The following is a 23,071-nucleotide window of genomic DNA, read 5'->3' as shown; positions in this document are numbered from 1 at the left end:
AGCCGCTGACAAATAGTAGAATGGTGAAATGAGAAGTGGATGCGAATAAGATATAAATATGATGATGATGATGATGATGATGGATAACAGCCTAGTGCTGCTTGTAATGTTAAACATCCATTTTAAAAAAAAAAAATTATGTATTTTGTTGACCCGTTTACGTTTATATCTATTCCCTTTAATTTTTTTTAAAAAATTGTATTTAATTTCTATAAAAAATTTATGCGTGTCAGTGTGTGAGTGCGTAATTGTAACAGATTTTGACCATTTTTTTTAAAAAAGACTAGCCTTCCTTTTTACATTCTAAAAAGCAACTGTTTGAATTTAATTTAAAAGCAAAAATTGCTTAACCAAACGTGAATCCAATAAAATAAAACAGACTAATCGTTGCATATGACTGTGTAGCCGGGACGTAATGAATTTACGGTTGGTAGTTGGTCCGTCATCGTTGATTTTAAGCATTCTTTTTGGACGGTGAGTCCTCTAAAATTGTTTTATCCAGAACTTGAAGTGGTGGTGGCTATTAAAAAATTAATCTTTTAATTCTTTAATTTTTAACTTATTTATAAATCAATTCTTCAATTATGACTCACTGTAACTCAGTCTCTCAACTTTTGATTTACCTATAACTCGGTCCTTATTTTTTAATTTTTTTAAAAATTTTTTTATCAAATAAGAGGGATAAAAAAATGTCCATATATTATTTTAAAATACCCTCTTCTTATTCATTAATGTGAGATATAAGCTAATATGAAAAAAAAATTAACAAAGATTGAGGGACTAATTTGTAAGTAATTTAAAAGTTGAGGGACTGAGTCATAGGCGAGTTATAGTTGAGGGACTGAGTCACAACGAGTCATAGTTAAAGGATTGAGTTACAAGTGACTTACAAGTTAGAGGACTAAAAGATTAATTTTTCTTTTAAAAAATGAAATGCACTAGGAAAAGGTTGTTATCCTCTACAATTAAAAAAGTTAAAGAGAATAGAAAGAAAGAAATAAAGAAAAAGAAAAATAATCTCGTCTTGAGAAACTTCATAAAATTTCAGTGACTGTTAAGAAGTCCTTTGTCTTTTATACATATTTGATTATTTGTCATCACGGAACTCCAAGTAAGAATTTAAAGCCAATGAAAATCGATTATCAATGACAGACCACATGCAATTGAAAGGGGCGCATGTCCTCTTTCAATTGGAAAAAATTAGACGTAATAGGGTAAAGGTATTTATATTTTGCACCATTTCATTTTATATTTTGCATCTTTTTATTTGTAATATTTAAATTTTAAATTCATTTTATGTTACTTTTAATGCGGATTCAATTTTGAACTTAGAGCCCGGTAAATTTTATCCCACCGTTTTAATTCCGCCTTGACTAAATCTCCCGATCTCGCTTTGTTCCGTCTCGCGCTAGGCTGGTCTGCCACTGCCCATTGGTCTTTGAAGAACTAAAGCACATCGCCGGTCCCACATTGCTTTGTCTTGCTGCTCTGTCTTTCGAGAATTGAAGCAAGGAAAAGAAAAGAGAAGAGGACGACGGAAACAGGAGAAGGAAGGGCAAAGACCAAAAATATAAAAAAAAAAAAAGTAAAAGCTTTCTTTTCTTCACGTACAAAAAAAGTTGCATCAGTAATGCCATTCTTCAAGCAAATGTATTATTTAATGACATTAAAAATTATTTTTCTATAATTATGACATTAAAAACTAATATTATATTTAACTTATATGAGTTTGTCTTCAATGCTTATTTTTTTCACTTTTAAATTTTAAGTAATAAATTAGTTTTTTAGCCATTCTCTTAATCTTGAGTATATTATAATTGAGTAATTACAAATTGTATAAGTTTTGAATAGAAAATGAAGAGATTTTTCAAAAAGAAATTATTATCACATGAACAAGAACAATCATCTTCATCAAAGCCTTGTAAATTGAGTTTTCAACCACACCAGCAAATTGGAATAAACTAGCAAGATTTATAATCTGATTCAAGATAAAAAATTAAAATTTCATCATACTATTGACCAAGAAAAGCAACGATTTGCGTAAAGGATCATATCAACCTATCCAACATAATTTCCACAAAGAAAATTTGAAAATTATAGAAACTCAAAGCAAAACTGATGAATTGGGACCAAATATTATGTTTTCCCTTACGCCTAAGTCTTTGCCCTTTCTAAGTTTAGTTATTTGAAATCTTTAAAAAATATGTTATAATTAACTAATATTATCTGCAATTGTTTATGATAATTTTTCAATTTCATAATCAAGTATTTTAGTGATAATATATTAATTTTTAATACTTAAAAAATTCTAATTATTGTTAAAAGAAATTCTTCCGTGCTCAAGAGATTTTTCACTAAAAAGAGTAATTAATAGTAAAAAAATTAGTGAAGATGAATACATCTTGATGATTATAAAAAATATCATATAAAAAAATTTTAACTTGATTTAAACTTAAATCAAATCAAACAAACATAACGATTTAGATGAAAAAACTGAATGGATTTCAACCTATAATGAATCAATTGTATATAGTGTTTCTTCAAAACTAAGCTGTGAAAACCCTTAAGTTGTCTCCAAGTAAAAAATGAGGGCAACTTCCAATTTTGGATCGGAAGGGGGAAGAACGAATGGGGAAAAAAAACCTGAAAGTTCATTTTCATTAATCTTAAAAATGATTTCACAATAATATCTGATTTCTAATTAACTTATATATAATATAATATATATATATTACTGCTACCTTTCGGAAGTTCATTACCAATTATTTACACAATAAACATTGCATAATATACATAGTTCTTGATCGTAGTAAGCAACGATCAAATATTGAGTGAGAATAGTACAAGTACAAAAATTGAAGGTAAACAATAACCTATGAAACACGTGATGAATAGAGAGATGAGACAAGGTTGATTTAAATGCATCACTAGAATTTCTACCTTAATCATGCTGGTCAAACTTAATTCTACTCCAAAGCCTAAGAGAACGCATCCAAAGGAAAGATTAAGAAAGCAGGGTGAAATCAGCAGCAAGTCTTTGGTTCTGAAAGTGCCTGGAGTTTGTCATAGAGCCGCCATGACGGTGCTCCTCGCGGCCTCACGCCTAGCCTCCGCAGCCTTGCCGCTCCACGGAAGTACATTAATACTTGCTGCCAATATCAATGGCGAGCCGTCAAATATGGAAATCTCTCAAGAGAATAATGCCTTAGCTAAAGGAGAGAAATGAAAACCTGAATAAACGTAGATGCTCAGCATAGACTCAGCACAGAACAACGCAAACCCCACAAAGTATAATATCTGCAAGTACGTAAACATTGCATAATATACATAGTTCTTGATCGTAGTAGGCAACGATCAAAATATTGAGTGAGAATAGTACAAGTACAAAAAATTGAAGGTAAAACAATAACCTATGAAACACGTGATGAATAGAGAGAGAGACAAGGTTGATTAAATGCATCACTAGAATTTCTACCTTAATCATGCTGGTCAAACTTAATTCTACTCCAAAGCCTAAGAGAACGCATCCAAAGGAAAGATTAAGAAAGCAGGGTGAAATCAGCAGCAAGTCTTTGTTCTGAAAGTGCCTGGAGTTTTGTCATAGAGCCGCCATGACGGTGCTCCTCGCGGCTTCACGCCTGGCCTCCGCAGCCTTGCCGCTTCCACGGAAGTACATTAATACTTGCTGCCAATATCAATGGCGAGCCGTCAAATATGGAAATCTCTCAAGAGAATAATGCCTTAGCTAAAGGAGAGAAGTGAAAACCTGAATAACGTAGATGCTCAGCATAGACTCAGCACAGAACAACGCAAACCCCACAAAGTATAATATCTGCAAGTACGGAAGAAATAATGCATAATATCCTCCGTTAAATGCTGCCTGTTGACAGGGCACTGACAATGTTAGAAGTACCGTGTGTGATATTGGAACTTACCCCAAGCATGTGACGATCGCCTATAAAATATAGGGCTGGAAAAAATCCTCTGTTCATAGCATAACATCATACATGGCGCATATTAGTTCACGCAGGTACGGAAGCAGAAGGCAATGATTTGATGATGATCATTATCATACAAGCAACATAAGATTGTTAAGTCGATAATGTAACTAATGAATAAATTCCATGTGGAAAACTTACGTGAGAGAATGTCCTGCAAGGACAAATGGAGGAGCAACTGAAGCGTAAATGCAGAAACAGATGTGGACCTGCTTGGAGAAAAAGAGTGGAACATGAGATGAGAAAAACTCTAGTGCAGGTGCGGAATGAATATGCTGCGGAGGAAGAAAATATATGAACTTGCCATGTAACTTAGGAAAAACCAGCCAAACTTCAGAGCACTGTCCGTCCTGTGATTGAAGATGGGAATACAATTATCAAGCAGAAGCATACCAAAAGGAAGAAGAAAAATTCTAAATAGATGACAGCCGGGGAAAAAAAAAATGAAGGACTCCATCAGATTGAGCACTACCTCATGGCACGATAAAGAGGGCGATACCATAATACGTAGGCTCCTGGAACGCCACAAATGACGTAGATGATAGCGAGGAACAATATTGCAGGACCTACAGGTTAAGAAGACGAGTCCTTCTAAGGGTAGCAAGACCAAAATTAATGAATAATTAATGGGCCAAAATCTAGTTGCAAAACCAACCTTGGCCATTGAAACAGCCCACAAGCATTGTGAAGAGGTTCCACAGAAGGCATAAAACCAAACCTGTACATTATTTGAAGATGAAATGGTATCGTATCATTTTCTATGCCGTAATTTAAACACAGCTGGATTAAGACAAAACAATTTTAGTACACAGAATACAAAACAACAACATACCTAAAAGTGTTGCAAATGCAACATACTGCATCCTCTGAAGATGTATTGGTATATCATTTGCGATGTCGTGATGAATGATAGGGAGGCAAGATGGCCAATTTTTTACCTCTAAAGTTATTCCAGCTGCCAAAAAGGGAAATAAGGTTTAAATTACCAAACGAAACCCATTATAGTGGTTGGTCTTCATAGCAATAGAGGAAATAGCGTACCCCGCGCTATAGCATCTTCCTTTCGTTTTATTTCCTGCAAAAACATCATGGGAGAATGAAGTCCCTATTTAAAACATTTAATGTCTGCACGATGACTAGGTTAACTGAAGAAATGTGGTATCACCAAAATTCAAATTGCAGTTCATCAACGCTTCAAACTAAAAATTCAATACAAGGAACCACCTTTTGCTAGTATGAAATATTAAAGAAGAAAATTGATAACAGCCCAAGTCTTTTCAAATCAGCGAGAACTGCTGCTACTAAACAGGCCTCTGATATTGAACTTAAACTTAGTATTAGCAACATCTTTACAAAATGCAGCGGCATATTAACAATCTAAAGTATTGAGCACAACAAGATTGGCTCCTAATTTCTTGCAAAAGCAAGCCGAATTTCAGGTTATCAATGAAACAAGATATCAGGATAAGTCACCTGTTCCCTCCTAGCCAGTTCAGCCTCTCTGGCTTTGAGCTCCGCTTCCTTTGCTTTGAGGTCCTGACAAAGAAGGACAGAGTAAATTTCTTACCAAGAAATACACTAAGGAAGCAAAATTTTGACATTCAATTCAACACTTGGACAATCCAGTCAACCTTTGAGATGTCAAAAGAGGACTATCAATAATGGTACCAACATCATAAGGCTCAAGAGGAAATAGTGAGAACTATGAGATTGTGCGTAAAAGCAACAATTTTTCAAAATCAAATTATGCATGAATAATGCATGATCGTTTTCATTTTATGCTTGCTTACAGATCATATAAACTTTTATCAAAGGCTCAAAAAGAAATCTATCATGACCTTTACGTAATCGTTTGTTTTTGGGATGAAATGGTCGAATTAAAGTCTCTGGAGAATGAATACGCGGTCAGAAATTCAATCCTTGCCATATGATGGCTCTGTACCTCTGACAATATCAAGATCAGTTGAAAACGATTAAAAAATTTAGGATCTTGACCCAATTGAAGAGGAACAATAACCATGCAATGCCTTTTGGTACAAAAACCACACTCTGAAAAAAAGCTCTCTGTTTATTCTTCGTTTGCTGTCTTACAAGTGAAAGGGAACAGCTATTTATACTAAGCCTTAGGGAACAAAGACTTAAATGTTAGGAGGGAGTTTCAACTGTTTCATGAGCTGTTTCATGTTTTCATTAGGCTGGAAAAGGTTACAGAGAGTTATGGAGCATTTAAGGTCATCAATGGAGACGTTTTAGACTTCAAAGAGTTACATACGTTTACGTTTTCAGGCTTCTATTTCAACCCCCCTGTGTTGAGCGGAACTCGTCCTTGAGTCAAATTCAGCCCCGTCATCAAAGCAGGTTGACAACTTAGCAAGGTTGAAAGTAGTAAACACTCCATAAGCACTAAGCAATTTTACTTTCTAAGCATTGTTGTTGATTTTTTATACAATCTTAAATGAGCCATCAACTCTTAGGGACAGCTTGACAATCCCCAGTTTGACCGTCTGTCTAGGGATGACTAGCATTGTTAAATTGGAGTTTAGTTCTCATCTTCTTCCATAGTATCTACCAAAAGTGGATGAAAAACTTAATATCTCAATCAAAAGTGATAGTCTTAGGAATGCCATGGAGATGAACAATCGCTTTAAAGTATAAATTTACTACTTAAACAGCATCATTAGCCTTATGGCATGGAATGAAGTGGGCCATCTTTGAAAATCGATCCACAACTATCGTGACAAAATCTTTATGTTTTTGAATTTGTAGTAAACCAAGAATAAAATCCATGCTCACATCTTCCCATAGTACTTTTGGAATTGGTAATGGCATGTACAATCCTATATTTTGACCCTTGGCCTTAGCTAAATGGCATGTCCTACATCTCTGTATATGTCGATTGACATTTCGTGCAAGCCTCAGCCAATAGAAATTCTTCTTGACTAGATCAACTATTTTGTCTCAACCAAAATGACCAACTAGTCCTCTGTCGTAAGCGTCCCAAATTATAACCTCTTGCAAGGAACCTTAGAGAATGCATAAGGCTTTGCCTTGAAATAGAAACCCATCATATCTGTAAAACTGGCTTAGTAGCCAAGGGGGACAGAGAGAATACTTTCACTTTGATAAAAAATTCTGTTATTCTTTCGTGATTTTGAATACAATGGAAAGATTAATGCTATTTATACTAGTCTCGAGTAGGCAAGAAATTAATGCTAATGGAAATATTATGGAATAATTTAATTCTAAATGGAGGGAATTATGGGATTTAAAAGTACTTAAAAGCACTTATTGGGAGCTTATGAAAATTACAAACACTTATTATAATTTATGAATAAGAAAGTTATAAAAACAGTAAGGGTTATGGAGATAGAGCACTTAATTCTGTCTCATTCTCTTTGAGTTGAACATGACTCACCCAAGAGTCAAATTTAGCATCATCACCAAAATACAGAATTGATGAACAACTTTGAATTGCAGAGACTCCACAAACATAAAGAAACTCTACTTTCTTTGAATAGGCTGATGTGTCACTGACTAAACACTTTAGGATGACAAGTTATTGACATGATTGTCTTCAACATCTATCAGACATGTGTGAATAATCCTTAGCCCTTGGTTTTTGGACCTTCCTAGCATAATGGTAACATCTGTTTCACTTGAAACTAACCAAAAATGGGTGTTCAACGGTGGCAATGGCAAATTGACTTCTATAAGCTCACTTTTTCAGGCCAAACTCATACCTCCTTGTCTCTTAATCACTCCCCATTAGGCTTGAGACCCTTCTCTGATACCAAACTAGCTCAGGAGTTAAGGGGGATAGAGGGAACACTTTTACTTTGATAAAAAATTATATTTTTTTTCACAATTCCAAATACAATGGAATGAGGGCTATTTATACTAATCTCAAGTGGGCAAAAAATTAATGCTAATAGAAAGGTTATGGAATATGATTCTAAATGGAGAGAGTTACAGGGTTTAAACGTACTTAAAAGTACTTATTGGCAACTTATGGAAGTTACAAACACATTATAATTTATGGATAGGAAAGTTATGGTGATAGTAAGGGTTATGGAGATAGGACATCCAATTCTATCTCACCTTTGAACAAGGGAAAACAGGGGTTCTTGTACTGACATTATATGCTTACTTTGTTTGTCAAAAATATGATGGACATAAATTGATCTATATTAAAATTCTGGTATCCAGAGAGGGGAAAGTGAAATCTTACAATATTAGAGAATCTGCCTCCACCATTATTTGATTGCCCTGATGATTTTCCTTTGGTTGATCCACCCTGATAGTGATGATGAAGATAATGAAGTCTTGATCGTTACAATAACAAATGATAAGATAGGTTGAAATAACTCAAAACACATTTAAGGTAGCGTCTGTGCAGTTTCAAATTCATGCAAGCAGCGGTCATATCATGATTATCTCCATGCACCAAACAATTTTAGAAAACAGAAATAGATTACTGTATCACCCCCCCCCCCCAAAAAAAAGCAGAGGAAAAAGAGCAGATTTGTTGGCCTCCAACATGAAGAAGGTATTACATTCCCAAACACAATTCTAAACACATTTTCTTCCTGTATATTGTATAATTTTTTTTTAAAAAAAGTCATATTATTCATGGCTTGCAAATATTGCAACTTGTTTAGATTTTATATTTATATTAATATATTTTTGACTTGTTATACCAAGACAGGAAAAATTCATTCTCCAGTATCGTTTAGTTAAAATCTTTTTATTGTTTTGCCTTTTAAGTTTCAACGTTTAGGAGTATCAATAAAATGTGTCATGAGAGCCTGTTAAGTTATGCTGGCAAATTTACCTGTGTCCGATTAAATAGAATTCAATTTCATCAGATTCTTGTTGGCGCAAACAAGAAATGAACAAGAGAGAGAAATCAGAGCCATTATTCAGCTTTGCTCAAAGGTTACTGGGGGCTTGGGGCTGATTCTGGAGAAGTTCTATAGTTCATCAATCTTAAACCTACGAGATTAAACCCTCGGCCCATGTATCATGTTCAGATTAAACCAACGAGATTTCTTTTATTATTTTTCTTTCAAAAAAGGCGTAATTATTATTTTTATTATTCTTCTTACAAAAGGCGAAAAATCATTCGGCAGGGCATGCAGGAAGGATGCATGTGAACTAAGCTTGAATTAATTTTAGTTAAAATCATGAATCAAACCGGTCAACAATTTAAGTGCATAAAACAAGAAAAAGAAAATGGAATTAATATAATTGAAAGGGGAAAAAGGCATAAAAAGGTAACAGATAAGAGATATGAATGGGGAAGATATATGAGTAAAATTATCAAAATTACCGCAAAGGGATTCACATCCTCATCGAAAGGATTGTCGTAGCCACTCATGGGGACTGGCAAATGGTCAGACTAATCAAAATCAAAAGACGAGGGAATGCAAACGCTTGTGGGATATTTAAGAGCGCTTGAAATATGAAGAGAGGTATGGCTCTAGATATTGACAATGCAAAAGAGAAAGGGACAGGGGAAGGCTTTGAGCTTCGAAACCAACGGGGCGGACGCCTGCCTCTCTTGTCGATACTGTTTGCTTAGTGGAAAAACCAACAAACAAATACGATGCCAATTTGTTGGCACGAGACCGATGAGAAACAAGGAGAAGACAAGGAGGCAAAATCTTCATGCGCTCTTGACACTAACGAACGTCCATCATGGCTCAACCAACAACAACAACAACAAATAGTGCCATTAGACTATTGGCCAAAACGAAAAATGGTGGGGACACACCTGAGATTAATTTTAGAATGCCGCTATTTTTATAATTTCTGTGATTGCAATACATATAATTCTACCTGTAAGTTTATCTCAACTGCTCACATTTATAATATTAAAATCTGGTTAATTCATTTATATATGTAATCAGTAATTATACTTGTTATGTAAATTGCATTTTTACAGTCTTCCTTCTTAACGTTACCAAATCAATCCCTCCACTAAATTTTCGGCCTTAAAAAAAAAAAAATCCGTAGACTAAATTTAAAAGATCTTTCTATTATAATTTTCGCCGGCCTATACCAAGATAGAAAAGGCCTTTATCCACCAATCTAGTTTTAGAAGTGAATCACAAAAAGTCCACCATTTTCAATTTTTCACGGAACTTCGCATATTAGTAGGGTGACCAAAGGATTGTGATTCAATGGATATACTTAGTACAAACACTTTGAACTATTAAAATTTAAATTAATAATTATGAATTTATATTTCATTTGAGATTAATGAATAAGTAAATTTTCTGAATCGTTGATGTAGATTTTAACGACTCAATACTAAATACAATCATCTAATCTAAATCCATGAACAACTCAGTATCTTGGACAAGAAAATGACAGCAAACACTTATTTAATTAGCCCATGATGGTGTATGCATTTGATATGATAAAATTACAATACTCGAACATAATAGGCAGGAGGATTACCAGATTGCTGTATATTTCATTATCCAGGATGCACAACGCTACAGAATTACATTCTTCACCAGCTCAGAATAAATTATCAAACGATGGATTGCCCAAAACGTCCCGGCAAGAGAAACATTAGGATTACCAAATCATATTTCGCTGTCAAGGGTGCACCAAATGGGATTCCATTCGATTTATCGATAAATGGATTAGCAAAGACTTCCCGGCCATACACACATAATTTAATTAATTGCGGAGCCATTTTTCATGAATTCCACTCCAGAAATTCGACGAGTATGGATGTCTCGTAGATATTCAGCACACAATGATATCTCTGCAAATTCATTCACCAGCTTTTTTTCCTTGCCTGGAAAACTGAATCATATATTAATCACAAAATACGCACTTTATAAAAGATCAGAAAAGCCTATTCTCTCTTTTCATCATCAACCACCTTGATGCAACAAGGTGGATTCGCGAGCATATTTTTCTTCGTTCTTCATTCACCTTGATCCACTATAGCGAGTACTGGGCTACCTCTCTACATTTGTGGCCTAAATTCTGGCTCTGACTGCAGCAGACACATTAAGGCTGGCAAATCAATATCGTCACATATAGGGGATATATATGGATAAAGTATGCAAATAACTTATATCAGTTCATGCTTTCTTAGCTGTAACTTGTAAGCATAACTCTGGCATGTGTGAATCCCAAAGCCCCATAGCCTTAAGTAGCAAGTTGGTCCACACTAGTCCCTTGTGTATTTACAGTATCAGTGCCAACAGAACGCATCTGCTATTGAACTTCTAATCTCACCCCCTTCTTTCCAAATTGGTCCATGCCAGACTACCAGTCCCATGCGTCTTTGCTGGCAGTGGCAGTTCCACGATAATCACAAGCATAGATGCATGTAGGAAGAAACATTGTTGAAGGTAGCATCTATTTTTGAATAATTGCCTTATTTATGCCAAAAACAAAGATGCTTAATGTCACAGATTAGGCCTAATATTAGTATGGTCCAAATAGCCTTTAAGGGGCTAATAAGAATGGAGGTAGAAATTGGCTTGTGGGCTTTGGAGAAATTCAAATGGCCTGGCAGAAGGGTTAATGGTCTAGGTTATTATATGATATATAGAGGAAGAATATGCATGGGAAAGGAATAGAAGAATATTGATAAATTATCTCCCTATGACTGTTCTTCTCTTATCTGACCTTTCTATTATGTTCTTTCGATTCCAATGAATTAATGCTTTATTATGATTGTAATAGGATTTGTTGAAGATTATTACCTATAATTGTTGATATATGAGTAATTTCCATTTGAATTTCATATTTCTCCAGTATTTTCTATAATCTTTGTCCATTAGGGTTGGTGACCGTGACACTTAAGCAACTTATAAGGAGTCACCAGGATAGAGGAAGTCCACCAACAAAATTTTGGAAATGCAATTAAATGCAAGTAAGCCTAACCAGAAATTGAAGATTGAATATGTGGACTATAAACTAAAAGCTGACAACCTAGGAGGCTTTTTTACTGTGAATTGTCGCTTTACTTAGTCTAAGGCTCCAATTGCCTCAAGTGCTATCTATTTCCAAGCATTCCATGACAGTCTTGGTCTGAACTCATCATTTGAATGAAATTCAATATGAAGTGACTTGTTACTGAAGTACTCATTGAACAGACCACTTTGACCATGTTTTGCACAGTATCCTATAAGCTTCACAACGTTTGCAAGTCGAATCCTATCAGTACTGGTCACCAATTCAAGAAATTCCCCATCCTTTTGGTGATAAGAGGTTTTCTTGTCCTATTTCTTCAAAGCATGTAGCTTACAGTTTATTTAATCATTACATACATAATACAACATGATTGGTTTAGAATGGGAACTATGTACGTATATACCTCGACTGCGTATAAGCGGGGCAAACTTGAAGTTCTCAACTTGTGAAAAAAGCACTACTTAAAACCGATCACCAAACAACACGCCGACCACATGAAGAAAAACTCTTCATGTGTCACCTCACAGATTGATATATTATTGAAAAAGAAAACAATAATTAACAGGACAAAATCATGGCATCCACGACTTAAATATCATTTTAAAGACTTCAAGAAAGTGTCATAGTTCATGACTGTTGGCTATGTAAAGGTCATTTACGGTTCCAAAAATATTGGTTATTAGTGTTCAGGAAGAATGGCCATATATAGCAAAATAGTGGCCAGGGGAAATAAACAACATATAGTCTACGCCTGTTTCATCAGTATATTCCATATAAACCAGTTCAACTGATTGTTGACAATTATACCTTATCCTCAGGAAACTCTGCCTTATAAACACGTACGTTGCTTAGCAGGATTGAACTTTGGAGACTCCCCCCGTACCTTTTAATCTTCATCGGTTTTATAGTTAGAGTTCAGTTCTCCCTGAATGGAGGAGCTTCTCTCTTGAAGGATGAGCAGCAAGATTCAGTAAGAGAATCTGGATAGTGGGAACTCAAAAAGGGTTTTAAAAGATTAAACACAGATTCTTTTTTTTTTTTCCTCTGCCAACAGTCTGTATCTATGACTCCATATGATCTATGCATCCATATTATTCTAATAAATTTCGGCAAACTCGCATGCATGGGTAGCACTTCAAACGGGGATCTAGTACCCGGCATAGTGGCATTCCCTGTGTGATAACCATGCGAGTATAATCATGCCACTTTTCTCTCTGAATTATTGTAACCTGTGCGAACTCACTAAAATGCACTTTTCCATTATATTATTACAGATGCATGAATATGTCTTGATCATGTAGCATGAATGATAGATCAATTGTGTTATTAGTATGTGATAGGAGCTGCTATATGTAGCATCTAGCCTCGTCGTGAGATGATCGATCATACAAGGCAGGTGAATGAATTTAGATTCGATCAGGAGATAATTTTTCCCTGCCAATGAAAAAGGTGGATTTAACATGTCCTGAATACGCCGACTAATGCCGCCTTTCACCGTTGTCGTTTATAATGTAACTATAATCACGGAAATTTTATTCAACTCTTATTCGAGACTGCATTCAAATCTGATGGTGTCAATCTGGCTGAAGTGGCATTGCAATTTTGAACTTCTTTAGTGGCTGGTGTCCAACTCATTCAAAAGGGATAATGCAATTTTGAACCAGTGTTGGGGTTTACAAACGGCATTGTCCAAGAAGGAATAAGGAGCGCAACTTCAGCTGGCAAAAGGTACCTTAGCATGGAAATTGAAAGAAATCTGGAATGCCTAGTGGTCCCTTTGCACTCTGGGGGCTAGCTAGTTGTTAGGAGGGATTATGTTGCAGTACAAGTTAGGTGGGGCAAATCTTGGTGGGGTTTCGATCTTGAGTGATAATCAAAATGAATTAAACTGATACTATTCTCTCTAGTAGTCTAAAGGCCCCCATGACCCCATCGTTTGAATTTTAGCATTTTAATTCTTGGAAGAATTTTTCAGAGAACACTGGCAGTCTTCAATATCTAACTTTGTCTTCATCTCTGGAGTTCTACAAATGTATTTGATGCTGCGAGGCTGATCTCAGTGTTTGGAATGAGTTGAGATGCTTGCTTGTTCATATATGATAAATTCTGAATTGAACGTAAAAATCTCAATACGTATCAACAAATTTTTTTTTTGGCCAAAATATACGGATTAACAATTGAGTGGTCCTCTTTTATAACGAAACCTTCCCAACCTTCTACTTTTCATCATGTGCTATACTTATATTCACAAGTGCACCGGATTATGAAAAAAAAAAAAAATTGAATGCGATGAACAGTCCATTAAACTATAATTTTTAACAATGATCAATCATTTCCTTGGATATGATCAAGACTATTGTCTATTATTTTTTGCAAACATGAGGTAACAAGATTTCGTAATTGAATTTGATATTTTTATAATTTAAAAGACGTCTATCTTTTTTTGTTTTTGGTCTCTCTTTTGCAAGTCAGTACTTCGTCTTTACGATAACGGTGACAGCCTTGTCTAGCTCCTTTTGCATTATGATTGTTTTTCAGCAGAAAGGCATGCAGAAAGCTTGTAACGGGAAATAAATGACGATTGTGATTGTGATTGTTTTTGAATTGCAAAACTTGTGGCCGCAGGATTACTTGGCAGACGTTCAAAGAAACAAGTTTAGATACAGATATGATCTGAATCAATTCGAATTAATTGAGATACCGATATGATGCAGAGAGGGGTAAGGGAAAACAAACCACCTCCATTTGGATTCAATCTATGATCTGTTCGTTTCTTTTGATTTTTGAGTGTGGTCTTCCCATTTGAATTCTTCCGAAGGCGATGCTGTCCCAATCACTCAAAAAGTCAAATGAGGCTTTCGTTTTCATACATCATTTTTTAAATGGAACTTTAACGCTTTTGTTGTTAATTATTAGTTTATAAAAACCACAATTATTCATTTCATTCAAAAATATAAAATATTTTAATATTTTAAAATATAATTATTATTATTTTTAAAAAAGTATCTGTATTGATGTTAACTTTATATTTATTATAGAGTATTTAATAGAATAAATATAAAAAGATAGAGTTAGTTTGAAAGTAGATAACTATTTTATTAAGTGAGATTCAATTAAAAATATCTTATATTTTTAAATGGAGTGAGTATTCATTATTACAATAAAACTGTGTGTCAAATTTATCGATTTTTTATATAATTTCAATTTAGACCCCTTGATCATACTTAAAAAAAAAATCCTTTAAGCTCTAAAACTTTACTTCTAACCAAGAGTAGTGAAGTGACATTAAAATGTTGAGAGAAATGAAACAATTAATCATATTTTAAATTAAAAATGAAACCTTCTCCCTTTCCTCTTCTCTCTTTGAAGACGAACAAGCAAACTCCATAAATAGCCAACATTTTAAAGCAAATTTTAGATTGGATAAGTAAAAATCAAGAAATAGAAAGCATTGAATGAATTCAGGCTTAAATTTGAATATTTGTGGCGTTGCAGTAAAAAGAACGAACCAAATCCAAAACTCTAGGGTCTAGATTGATCACTTAACAAGAAAGAAAGCAAGAGAAGAAGTACGAGTGAGACCAAAAAAAAAACACAAGTTATGACAAAGGAAGAAGAACATGAAGCTGTGATTGAAAAATATGTGATCGTGATAGTGTTTTTTTGTGTATGTATGAACAAGTTATTGGACAAATGGGAATGAACAAATGAAGGCAAGGCTATAAGCAAATCATGTTGAGAAATGAACAATTGTTGTAAGAAAATAAACAAATTCCATATGAGGAATTTGCAATTCATTTCACTATGATAACAATATTAAGAATAAAATCAAGTGAAGCTAAACACAACAACAACTTTTGTAATGAAATTAACTACTTCAGTATGGGAAATGAATCATTTCAATATGAGAAATAGACAGTTTCAGTATGAGAAATTTGCAACTCTTTTTATCATGATAATAACATTAAGAATAAAATCAAGTGAAAATATACACACAAACAACTCTTATAAAAAAATTAACTACTTCAGTATGGATAATAAATAATTTCAGTACGAGAAATTTGTAGCTCTTTCTACAATAACAAGAGTACTAAAAATAAAATCAAATAAAGTTACTAAAATGGTTAATTTTCAAACAAGAGTTGTGTAACATTTTAAAATTTACACTAATTTTTTTTTCGCAAATTAGATAATCTCATAACAAACTTTATCCACTAAATACATATCATAATAGAAAAGAGTCTATTATGATAATAAATAATAAAACTTACTTTTCAAAACACTACCATGGTAAACATTATGATAGAAGAAGGGCTACCTTGGTAACTAACAATCGATCATTTTTGTAAAAATATACTACCAAATTAGACTATTATGATAGAAAATATTAAATATAGCAAAATAGAACTATTATGATAAATAAAGAAGTAACTTGCACAAGTTGTGCTAAATAAAGTACTGAATAAAATAATCAATACTTCATGGGATGTCATTAGAATGAAGAGTTTAAAACTAATAAGAGGATGAAGAGGTATTTAAAATCAAAACATAATTCTCAAGGGGCTAAATTGTCCAAAATAAGTTATATAGGTGTAAAAGGGTAAAGATGACCCTTTTAGAAATAAATTTTAAACACGAGGGCATTTTTGTCAAAAAAATGAGGACTATTTGCTACGGTTGACGTTCGTTTGCCATGGTGGAAGGCACATTGAGCTACTCTCTAGAGAAGGGTTTATACCATGGAGTATGCACTAGAAACGCTAGAGCATGACACAGAGAAGGCATTCCCTCTTTGTGTTGTGCATCCTGGCAAACACACACAAGCCAAAACACATTGCTTTGATAGCAAATTCACAAAATGCACAACAATTGCAAACTTTGGTCGAGCATAACTTCTTGCACAGACATTCAATTTGAGTGATTTAAATATTTACACAAAGCTTGCCATAAGGTCTTGCTAATGGCTTTGATTTGATATAAAAAGTCCTCCAAATAAGGATTTTATTCACCTAAACTGATTAAGAGAAAAAACACAACTTCCCAAACACTTAACATTTTACAAATCAAAACCAAAGCCTTTAGCCATTATGTAAAACACTTGACCAATTCAAACCACAACAATTTTATATCATCAACTTGATACATGCATTTAAAGCTTTTATAGTTAGGTTACAGCTACCCAATATAATTTAAGTAGAAAATGCAATGACATATGAAACTATAAATTCTTTTCCATTCAAAATACTTGGTTAATTATCTAAGCATATCAAGAGGTCATGAAAGTCACACCCATTTCATGGCAAGCAATTACATATATCATTAGAACAAAGAGTCACATGCTTACAATATAAATTTTATGCCTTATGGTTGGCACATATACATACACTCAACAAAATAAAGGCCAACTAGGTCAAGTGTTGTCTATACACAACAACTACTTTCTCGATGTTTCTCCACCTAGACTTTTTCTTGTAAAAAAAATACTAACCACAGCGAGTAAGACACAAGGGTCTCAATGATCAAAATTAATATAAAAGAATGCATGTAATGCAACTAACCATGCAATTGCTGAATAGGGCATACAAGATATTTTTCAAATAATATTAATCGAACAATCTAAACAATAAAAAATGATATATGACAACTCATACCTTGTGCTCGGAACCAAGCCACCTAGCTAAAGGCGAGTTCCTTCAAGCGACAAGCCACTTACGTGATCCAATAAGGGCTTATCACATGATGAGTATATTGAGAATAAAATTTTCAACAATACTATTTCAAACCTGACAAATCATGCATACTTCAAAACAAAATCTCTAATAACACTACCTTAAACCTGACAAGTCATGCATATTTTAAATATTTCTCAACAAAATATTTATCTGTTTGTGTTTGTGTGCATGTTTTTTAATTTTATCATTTCCTTCAACAATTTAATTTAACTCTGCTACCCTAGATTTGAAGTAAATTTTCATAATTTAAGAGGCTGTATTTTTAATTTAATGTGTTCTAGGGGTTTAGATTGAAATCTTCCCATATAGTAATTCCTTATGCAATGTGATTTTAGTCATTTGCATTCCATGTATGATGTTTTTTCAGACTGATGAACTAATTAAATTGAATTTAATTAAAAAGCAAAACGACAAAAGGATATAAAGCACAGAGTTAGTGCTTATTTGACCTGTAATAATAGAGTTTTTACCTCAATAGAAAAGCACATTCAATGACCTGTAATAACGCCTCCCATATGTATTTTTTATTTGTGTAATTTCAGTTATTTACACAGGAACACTGTAATTAAACTGCGTCGGCCATTGTAAAACAATACAATTTTTTTAGAAGTAAAAAACAATACGATTTAGAAGATCATTTGTGAGCGTGACACTCTTTACATGAAACCAATAGACCCAATAGTTGCAATGTAAAAGATTGCCAGACTAGTGTTGAAAGAAGAATCTCTGGTGCCCCTTGATTTTTATTCCAATGAAGAATATGAGTAGGTCCATAGCTTCTCACTTATATAAGCCTTTTTATTCAATTATTTGTTAAGATTCACTTTATTTAAAATAAGTAATACAAATTTTAATTTAAAAATACAAGCACATATTATAAAGTTTATGAAAATAAACATAAATTTAAATAGGTACGTAGTTTTTAAACACGAAATCCGATTAGCTGACCGTATTTCGGTGACAAGGATGTGGATCCCTTCATAAATCAGGTATACAACAGCGTACACGAGGAAAGAGATCAAGGCAAGCATGCCTGAGACTGAGAGTGGCCAAGAAAATAAAAAAGTAACAAGTACTGGTATGGCTCAGAGCGAGGATGCCCCACCGCAACGTGCAGCCTCAGCTGTCTAACCTACAAATTCAGCAGCGAGCTCATCTGCTTCCGACATCAACCTGCTCCGCCACTGCACTCTCTGGCTTTCCCTCCTCTCCCACCAACATGAACCCCTGTTCCTATAGCCGTTAGATTTATTCCCCCTTTCACGCCCAACTATATCAACCGCTTCTCTGAAATCTCCCTGTTTTCCCCATCTGATCCCCAATGGGTTGCTGCGTCAGCACGGTTGAATCCTCCAAGAGTCCCCCAGATGGCCGGCACCATCACAAATCCAATGCCACCGTTGAAGTAGAAAGCAGATCCCCGCCTGCAGCTGAAGAGGAAACTGTCAAAGAGGTTCTATCGGAAACGCCCATATCCAAATCTCAACTTCCACTCTTCACGACAGACGCGAAAACACAAATGCCCGCCATTCAACCTCAAAACAAATTCCAATTCCACGATCTGCAACAGGTTTTCTCCACGCCTCAAATTGCATTCTCCCTGCAAGACAGCAAAATCCCGATGCCCCACGCACCACCTCCGCCTGACAATTTCGACTCCAAGGAGGAGGTTTCCGAGGTGTCTCAGCTTTCGGAATTGTGCAGCGTGACCGAGAGCTTTTCCACAGCCACCACGGCCACGATTGGAGAAAGGAGAGAAGACGAAGCGACGAGTAAACGAAGCAGCAGAGAAACAACTAGTCAGAGATTGATTCGCTCTCCCTCATCAAATCCGCCCAGGAAGCGTCCTTACAACGTCGACAGTGCCAATGCCAGAGAACGGAGGTCCAAATCTCCGGCGAGGAGAGCACAGCCTTCGCCGGAGAAAAGGAATCAGGGGAATACGAGGACGGTTCGCGAAAGGGAATCTGGTCAGGCGACTGCGAGAAAGCCAAACGCGGGGTCCACCGGAGTCCGACGTGACGCCGGGGAGAAATCCGGGAGGCGATCGAGGTCACCGTCTACAAGGATGAACCAGAGCAAGGTAAATGCCGGTGGTCGGAGTCAGCTAAAGCCAGCGGGAGGGACCGGTCGGCAATTGCCGCCGCCGTCCAAGGCTACAGAGGATGAGAATAACGGGGGTGAGAAAATCGAGGACGGAAACGACGGCGTTCCGCGAGAGTCTCTCGAGAATCCCCATGTTTCCATGGAGTGCTTCATTTTTCTTTAGATATCGGAAGCACGCATTCCGAGCATTTCACATGGCTTGCTTTCTTTCAATATTTATTTTTATGTTTAATTTTAATTTTTTGTTGGAGGTGCACGTTAAATTTCTTTTTTTCCTTTAATGCACGTTAAAAAGTTTGTATTGCCGTGCTTGGTCGCTTGGGCCTTGATGACAATTCGCTACTGTAAATATCTACAGTTTTAGTTCCCCCCCCCCCCCCAACCCCCAAAAGAAAGGTAGTCAGTGTGCTGGGGAAGGAGAGCCGAGAATTCAAAAGGATTTTCTCTGCCCTTGAGTCGTTTTCTCCATTTACTGTTTTTAAAAATTAAAAGGTTGAGTGATACTGACTGTGATGGACTGATGGTGGTGACCACCGTCTTGGGATAGGGAAAAGGCAAATGGAAATCCGGAAATGGTCCTCGAAATTGAGTATGGCTCGTTTTCTTTTATAGGGATAGGAGAGGACAAAGAGACTTCTTTGGTTTCGCGGCGTCGCTGAGCATCGTCTTCTTCCTGTGGGCCTTGCAATGTCCAGACCAGAGTTGGGTAGAATCTTCCCCTACCAAAGAAAATTGCTCTTCATAATTTCCCCCTTCCCACGGGTCATAATTGTATTTTACCTGCTAAATATAAAGAATTCCTTTTTATCTTCACTACTGTATAAAAACATTAGTGATTTAGTTAATATAAAAAGATGTACTAACAGTTCATTTTTAGCTGTTGCCAGGAGGACATGAAGCTTGCCAGTTAAGTACGCTAATCACTTCAATTTAGTTAAACAAAAATGCCGAAAATAGAGCACGCAGCTATTTCTTTTCTTGTTTCCCGACTCCAAAAGGTTTTCTCGCTCAAATAAAACCGAATATTATATGAAGATATTTCTTGTGCTTATCCACAGTCATTCTAAGTTTCTTGAAGCTATGACACTGTCATAATGCTATGAAAGAAATAGCGGAGACTCAATCCTTTATGAACTCAAACCACTCTCACAAACAAATTTGTATTTGCTACTGCTCCATCAATTTCTTTTTTCCAGGCACAGCGAATTCTCTCATTCCTCATCAGTTCATCTGTAATGTTTTCAAGTTATTTTTCGGTGTCCCTGCTCTTCAGCAGGCTCTGATTCATTGCTAGGCGATTCTGCAATATCGCTACTGGAACCTTCTTGTTTATCATTATATGATGGAAGAGTTGACATTAATTTTGGATTAGAAGCAAAATATGCAGTCGCCCCGCCTGTTAATCAATAGGCAACAAAGAGATTGTAATTCTTAATAAGCTCACCTAATGTTTGCCTTCCCGAAACATGTTTTGAAATTTATAACTGGCTTAAATTGACAGTAATCCAGAAAAGATATGCTTGTGCACGATGACATTTATGGTATGAAATCGATCCATTTTGACAAAGAGGGTTTCCCTTTTCCTCGAACCATAAACAAGAGGTCCAAATGCGATTTACTTTGTATGCAAGCTTAAGAGTATGTGCATCGAAGATCCAAATGATCAGATCAGAGTTCAAAGGCATTAGTTAACACACTCCCAAATGACATGTACCTGACTGCCTGCATGCTGCAGCAGACGACAGAAAGGAGGAGTAATTACTTCTGCTTCTAACAGCATTACAAGTTAAAGGGCACACCACTGGGTGAGACCAGACCGGAGATGCTAGATTGCTAGTACAGAAAGGAGGAATAATTACTTATTACTTATAGAGCGCCATTCAATAACGTGGTGGGCTCTGGGGGACACGGTACAGCAGCAGGATGTGCAATGAATCTTGGAATTCGCTCGCCAGGCATCAACACAAATACTCCTCTCTCATGCTTTGATGTCTGAACAAAACACAAACACAAGGCATTGTTTTGAATTTGCATAGAGAAGTGAGACAGGACAGGAACACACAGGCAAGACAAATGCACTTTAAGCTGAAGATTAGTGCCCATGAGCCATGACAGATGATAAAAGGGAAAGAAGCTAATTCCTAATAGAAATAACTGAACTACATGATTAGTAGGGAAAATTTAGATCCTTGCTCCTTGGAGCCAGAAGGCTAGAGCTACAAAGCACCTAACTAAAACTTCTGCACATAATATTTTCCATGCAAGAAAGATCTTCACTTTCTTCATTTAGAATTTTCATCCATGAAGAGTAATGAACAAATCAGCAACCAACCTAAGTTTCTTTTGGGCCATATTTATGCATCCTTTCTAGGAGGGACAAAAGCGACATTGCTAGAAACACCACTGAATATATGAATGATGGCCTGCAATCAATTACATAGTTTGAAATTCGGTCCGAAGGAAGTGAAACATTAGTCTTGGTTCCACTATCATAGTAGGGAATGAGAAGTGAGGAGCAGATGAGAGAACAGGAAGGGCGAGGTCACCTTGGGAGATGGAAGAAGGAGCTTTGTATGAAACAACATCTGGTCTTCAATATCCGTCGGAGTTGGAGCAGCAGATTCAGCTGCTGATGTTTGCCTAAGAAACCTCTCGAAGATAGCCAGAAGAAGAAACAATGAAATGAGAATGGCGGTGGCGACGAATCCAAAAGGAAAAGCACTCACAGAGTTGTCGAAATGCCTCCAGTGCTCTTCTCCTGGGGAATTCAACTGTGCCACCGTTGGAGATAGTTCCATGCCCCACCTTCTTCTCCACACGCATTCGACGCTCTCGAAGTAATTTTTCTTTCAAAGAACACAGCAGTAAATAATGGCAGGCCCACGCCTTTACGCTTGGACGATCATGAGTGTCTCCAAATAATGGAACGAGCTCACGTGCAGAGATAGGCACTCCCTCGGCCATCTGTGAAGTCCTTCGAGATGCTGTTCATCACATGATGACCGTGGAGGCCGAGGATTTTCACGCGCCCAAGTCCCCCCATTTTTCAAGGGACCACAATGTTTCATACATCGCCTGCCTAAAAATTTCATGCCGACTTTGAAGTTTGATGAGTAGTCGACCAAAGGTCGGTTTAATAGGCCCAAATACATGCGTCCGCTTTCCATGCTCTTCAGGTGATGGGCCAGATGAGAAATTTGGATTATTTAAATTTTTAATCTGAATGGTCTAATTATTTTATTTTATTTTAATTTGAATGATTTGCTTTTATTTATTTTAATTTTAGTTTTT

General features: G+C 35.8%; 3 protein-coding genes across 4 annotated transcripts; 1 reads left to right on the top strand and 2 right to left on the bottom strand.

Moving 5' to 3' along the window:
* Positions 1 to 4,135: 4,135 nt before the first annotated feature.
* Positions 4,136 to 9,637, bottom strand: LOC129316340 (secretory carrier-associated membrane protein 1-like). The gene is made up of 9 exons (XM_054960703.1): positions 9,328 to 9,637; positions 8,227 to 8,292; positions 5,472 to 5,534; positions 5,040 to 5,073; positions 4,831 to 4,953; positions 4,654 to 4,716; positions 4,471 to 4,564; positions 4,303 to 4,348; positions 4,136 to 4,207 (listed from the first exon to the last, which is right to left on the bottom strand). The coding sequence occupies exons 1-9, from the start codon at positions 9,373 to 9,375 to the stop codon at positions 4,136 to 4,138; spliced, it is 609 nt and encodes a 202-aa protein (XP_054816678.1). The 5' UTR covers positions 9,376 to 9,637.
* A 9,065-nt stretch (positions 9,638 to 18,702) lies between these two features.
* Positions 18,703 to 20,593, top strand: LOC129315957 (uncharacterized). The gene has a single exon (XM_054960144.1). It carries the CDS (start codon positions 18,996 to 18,998, stop codon positions 19,941 to 19,943), a length of 948 nt encoding a protein of 315 aa, XP_054816119.1. The 5' UTR covers positions 18,703 to 18,995; the 3' UTR covers positions 19,944 to 20,593.
* Positions 20,594 to 21,423: 830 nt separating this feature from the next.
* Positions 21,424 to 22,813, bottom strand: LOC129316414 (uncharacterized). Of its 2 annotated transcripts, XM_054960833.1 has the most exons (3): positions 22,327 to 22,813; positions 21,640 to 21,772; positions 21,424 to 21,509 (listed from the first exon to the last, which is right to left on the bottom strand). In XM_054960833.1, the coding sequence occupies exons 1-2, from the start codon at positions 22,576 to 22,578 to the stop codon at positions 21,647 to 21,649; spliced, it is 378 nt and encodes a 125-aa protein (XP_054816808.1). In that variant the 5' UTR covers positions 22,579 to 22,813; the 3' UTR covers positions 21,424 to 21,509; positions 21,640 to 21,646. The 2 variants fall into 2 exon arrangements, with proteins under 2 accessions (XP_054816808.1, XP_054816807.1); XM_054960832.1 differs by having other exon boundaries at positions 21,424 to 21,772.
* Positions 22,814 to 23,071: the final 258 nt, after the last annotated feature.

The sequence above is a fragment of the Prosopis cineraria genome, unplaced genomic scaffold (assembly GCF_029017545.1).
Source record: "Prosopis cineraria cultivar Desert tree isolate PC_DT_omini unplaced genomic scaffold, ASM2901754v1 PC7, whole genome shotgun sequence".
Classification (NCBI taxonomy): Eukaryota; Viridiplantae; Streptophyta; class Magnoliopsida; order Fabales; family Fabaceae; genus Prosopis; species Prosopis cineraria.
The sequence above is the reverse complement of the archived record's forward strand: the minus strand, read 5'-3'. Positions and strand labels throughout refer to the sequence as shown.

Coding starts and splice junctions, on each gene's coding strand:
- LOC129316414 (XM_054960832.1), bottom strand. CDS start 22,578: ATGGAACTATCTCCAACGGTGGCACAGTTGAATTCCCCAGGAGAAGAG. Junction 21,773..22,326: donor TCCTTCTTCCATCTCCCAAG/GTGACCTCGCCC, acceptor TGTTTTGTTCAG/ACATCAAAGCATGAGAGAGG.
- LOC129316340 (XM_054960703.1), bottom strand. CDS start 9,375: ATGAGTGGCTACGACAATCCTTTCGATGAGGATGTGAATCCCTTTGCG. Junction 5,535..8,226: donor GAGGCAGATTCTCTAATATT/GTAAGATTTCAC, acceptor CTTCTTTGTCAG/GACCTCAAAGCAAAGGAAGC. Junction 5,074..5,471: donor AACTGGCTAGGAGGGAACAG/GTGACTTATCCT, acceptor ATGTTTTTGCAG/GAAATAAAACGAAAGGAAGA.
- LOC129315957 (XM_054960144.1), top strand. CDS start 18,996: ATGGGTTGCTGCGTCAGCACGGTTGAATCCTCCAAGAGTCCCCCAGAT.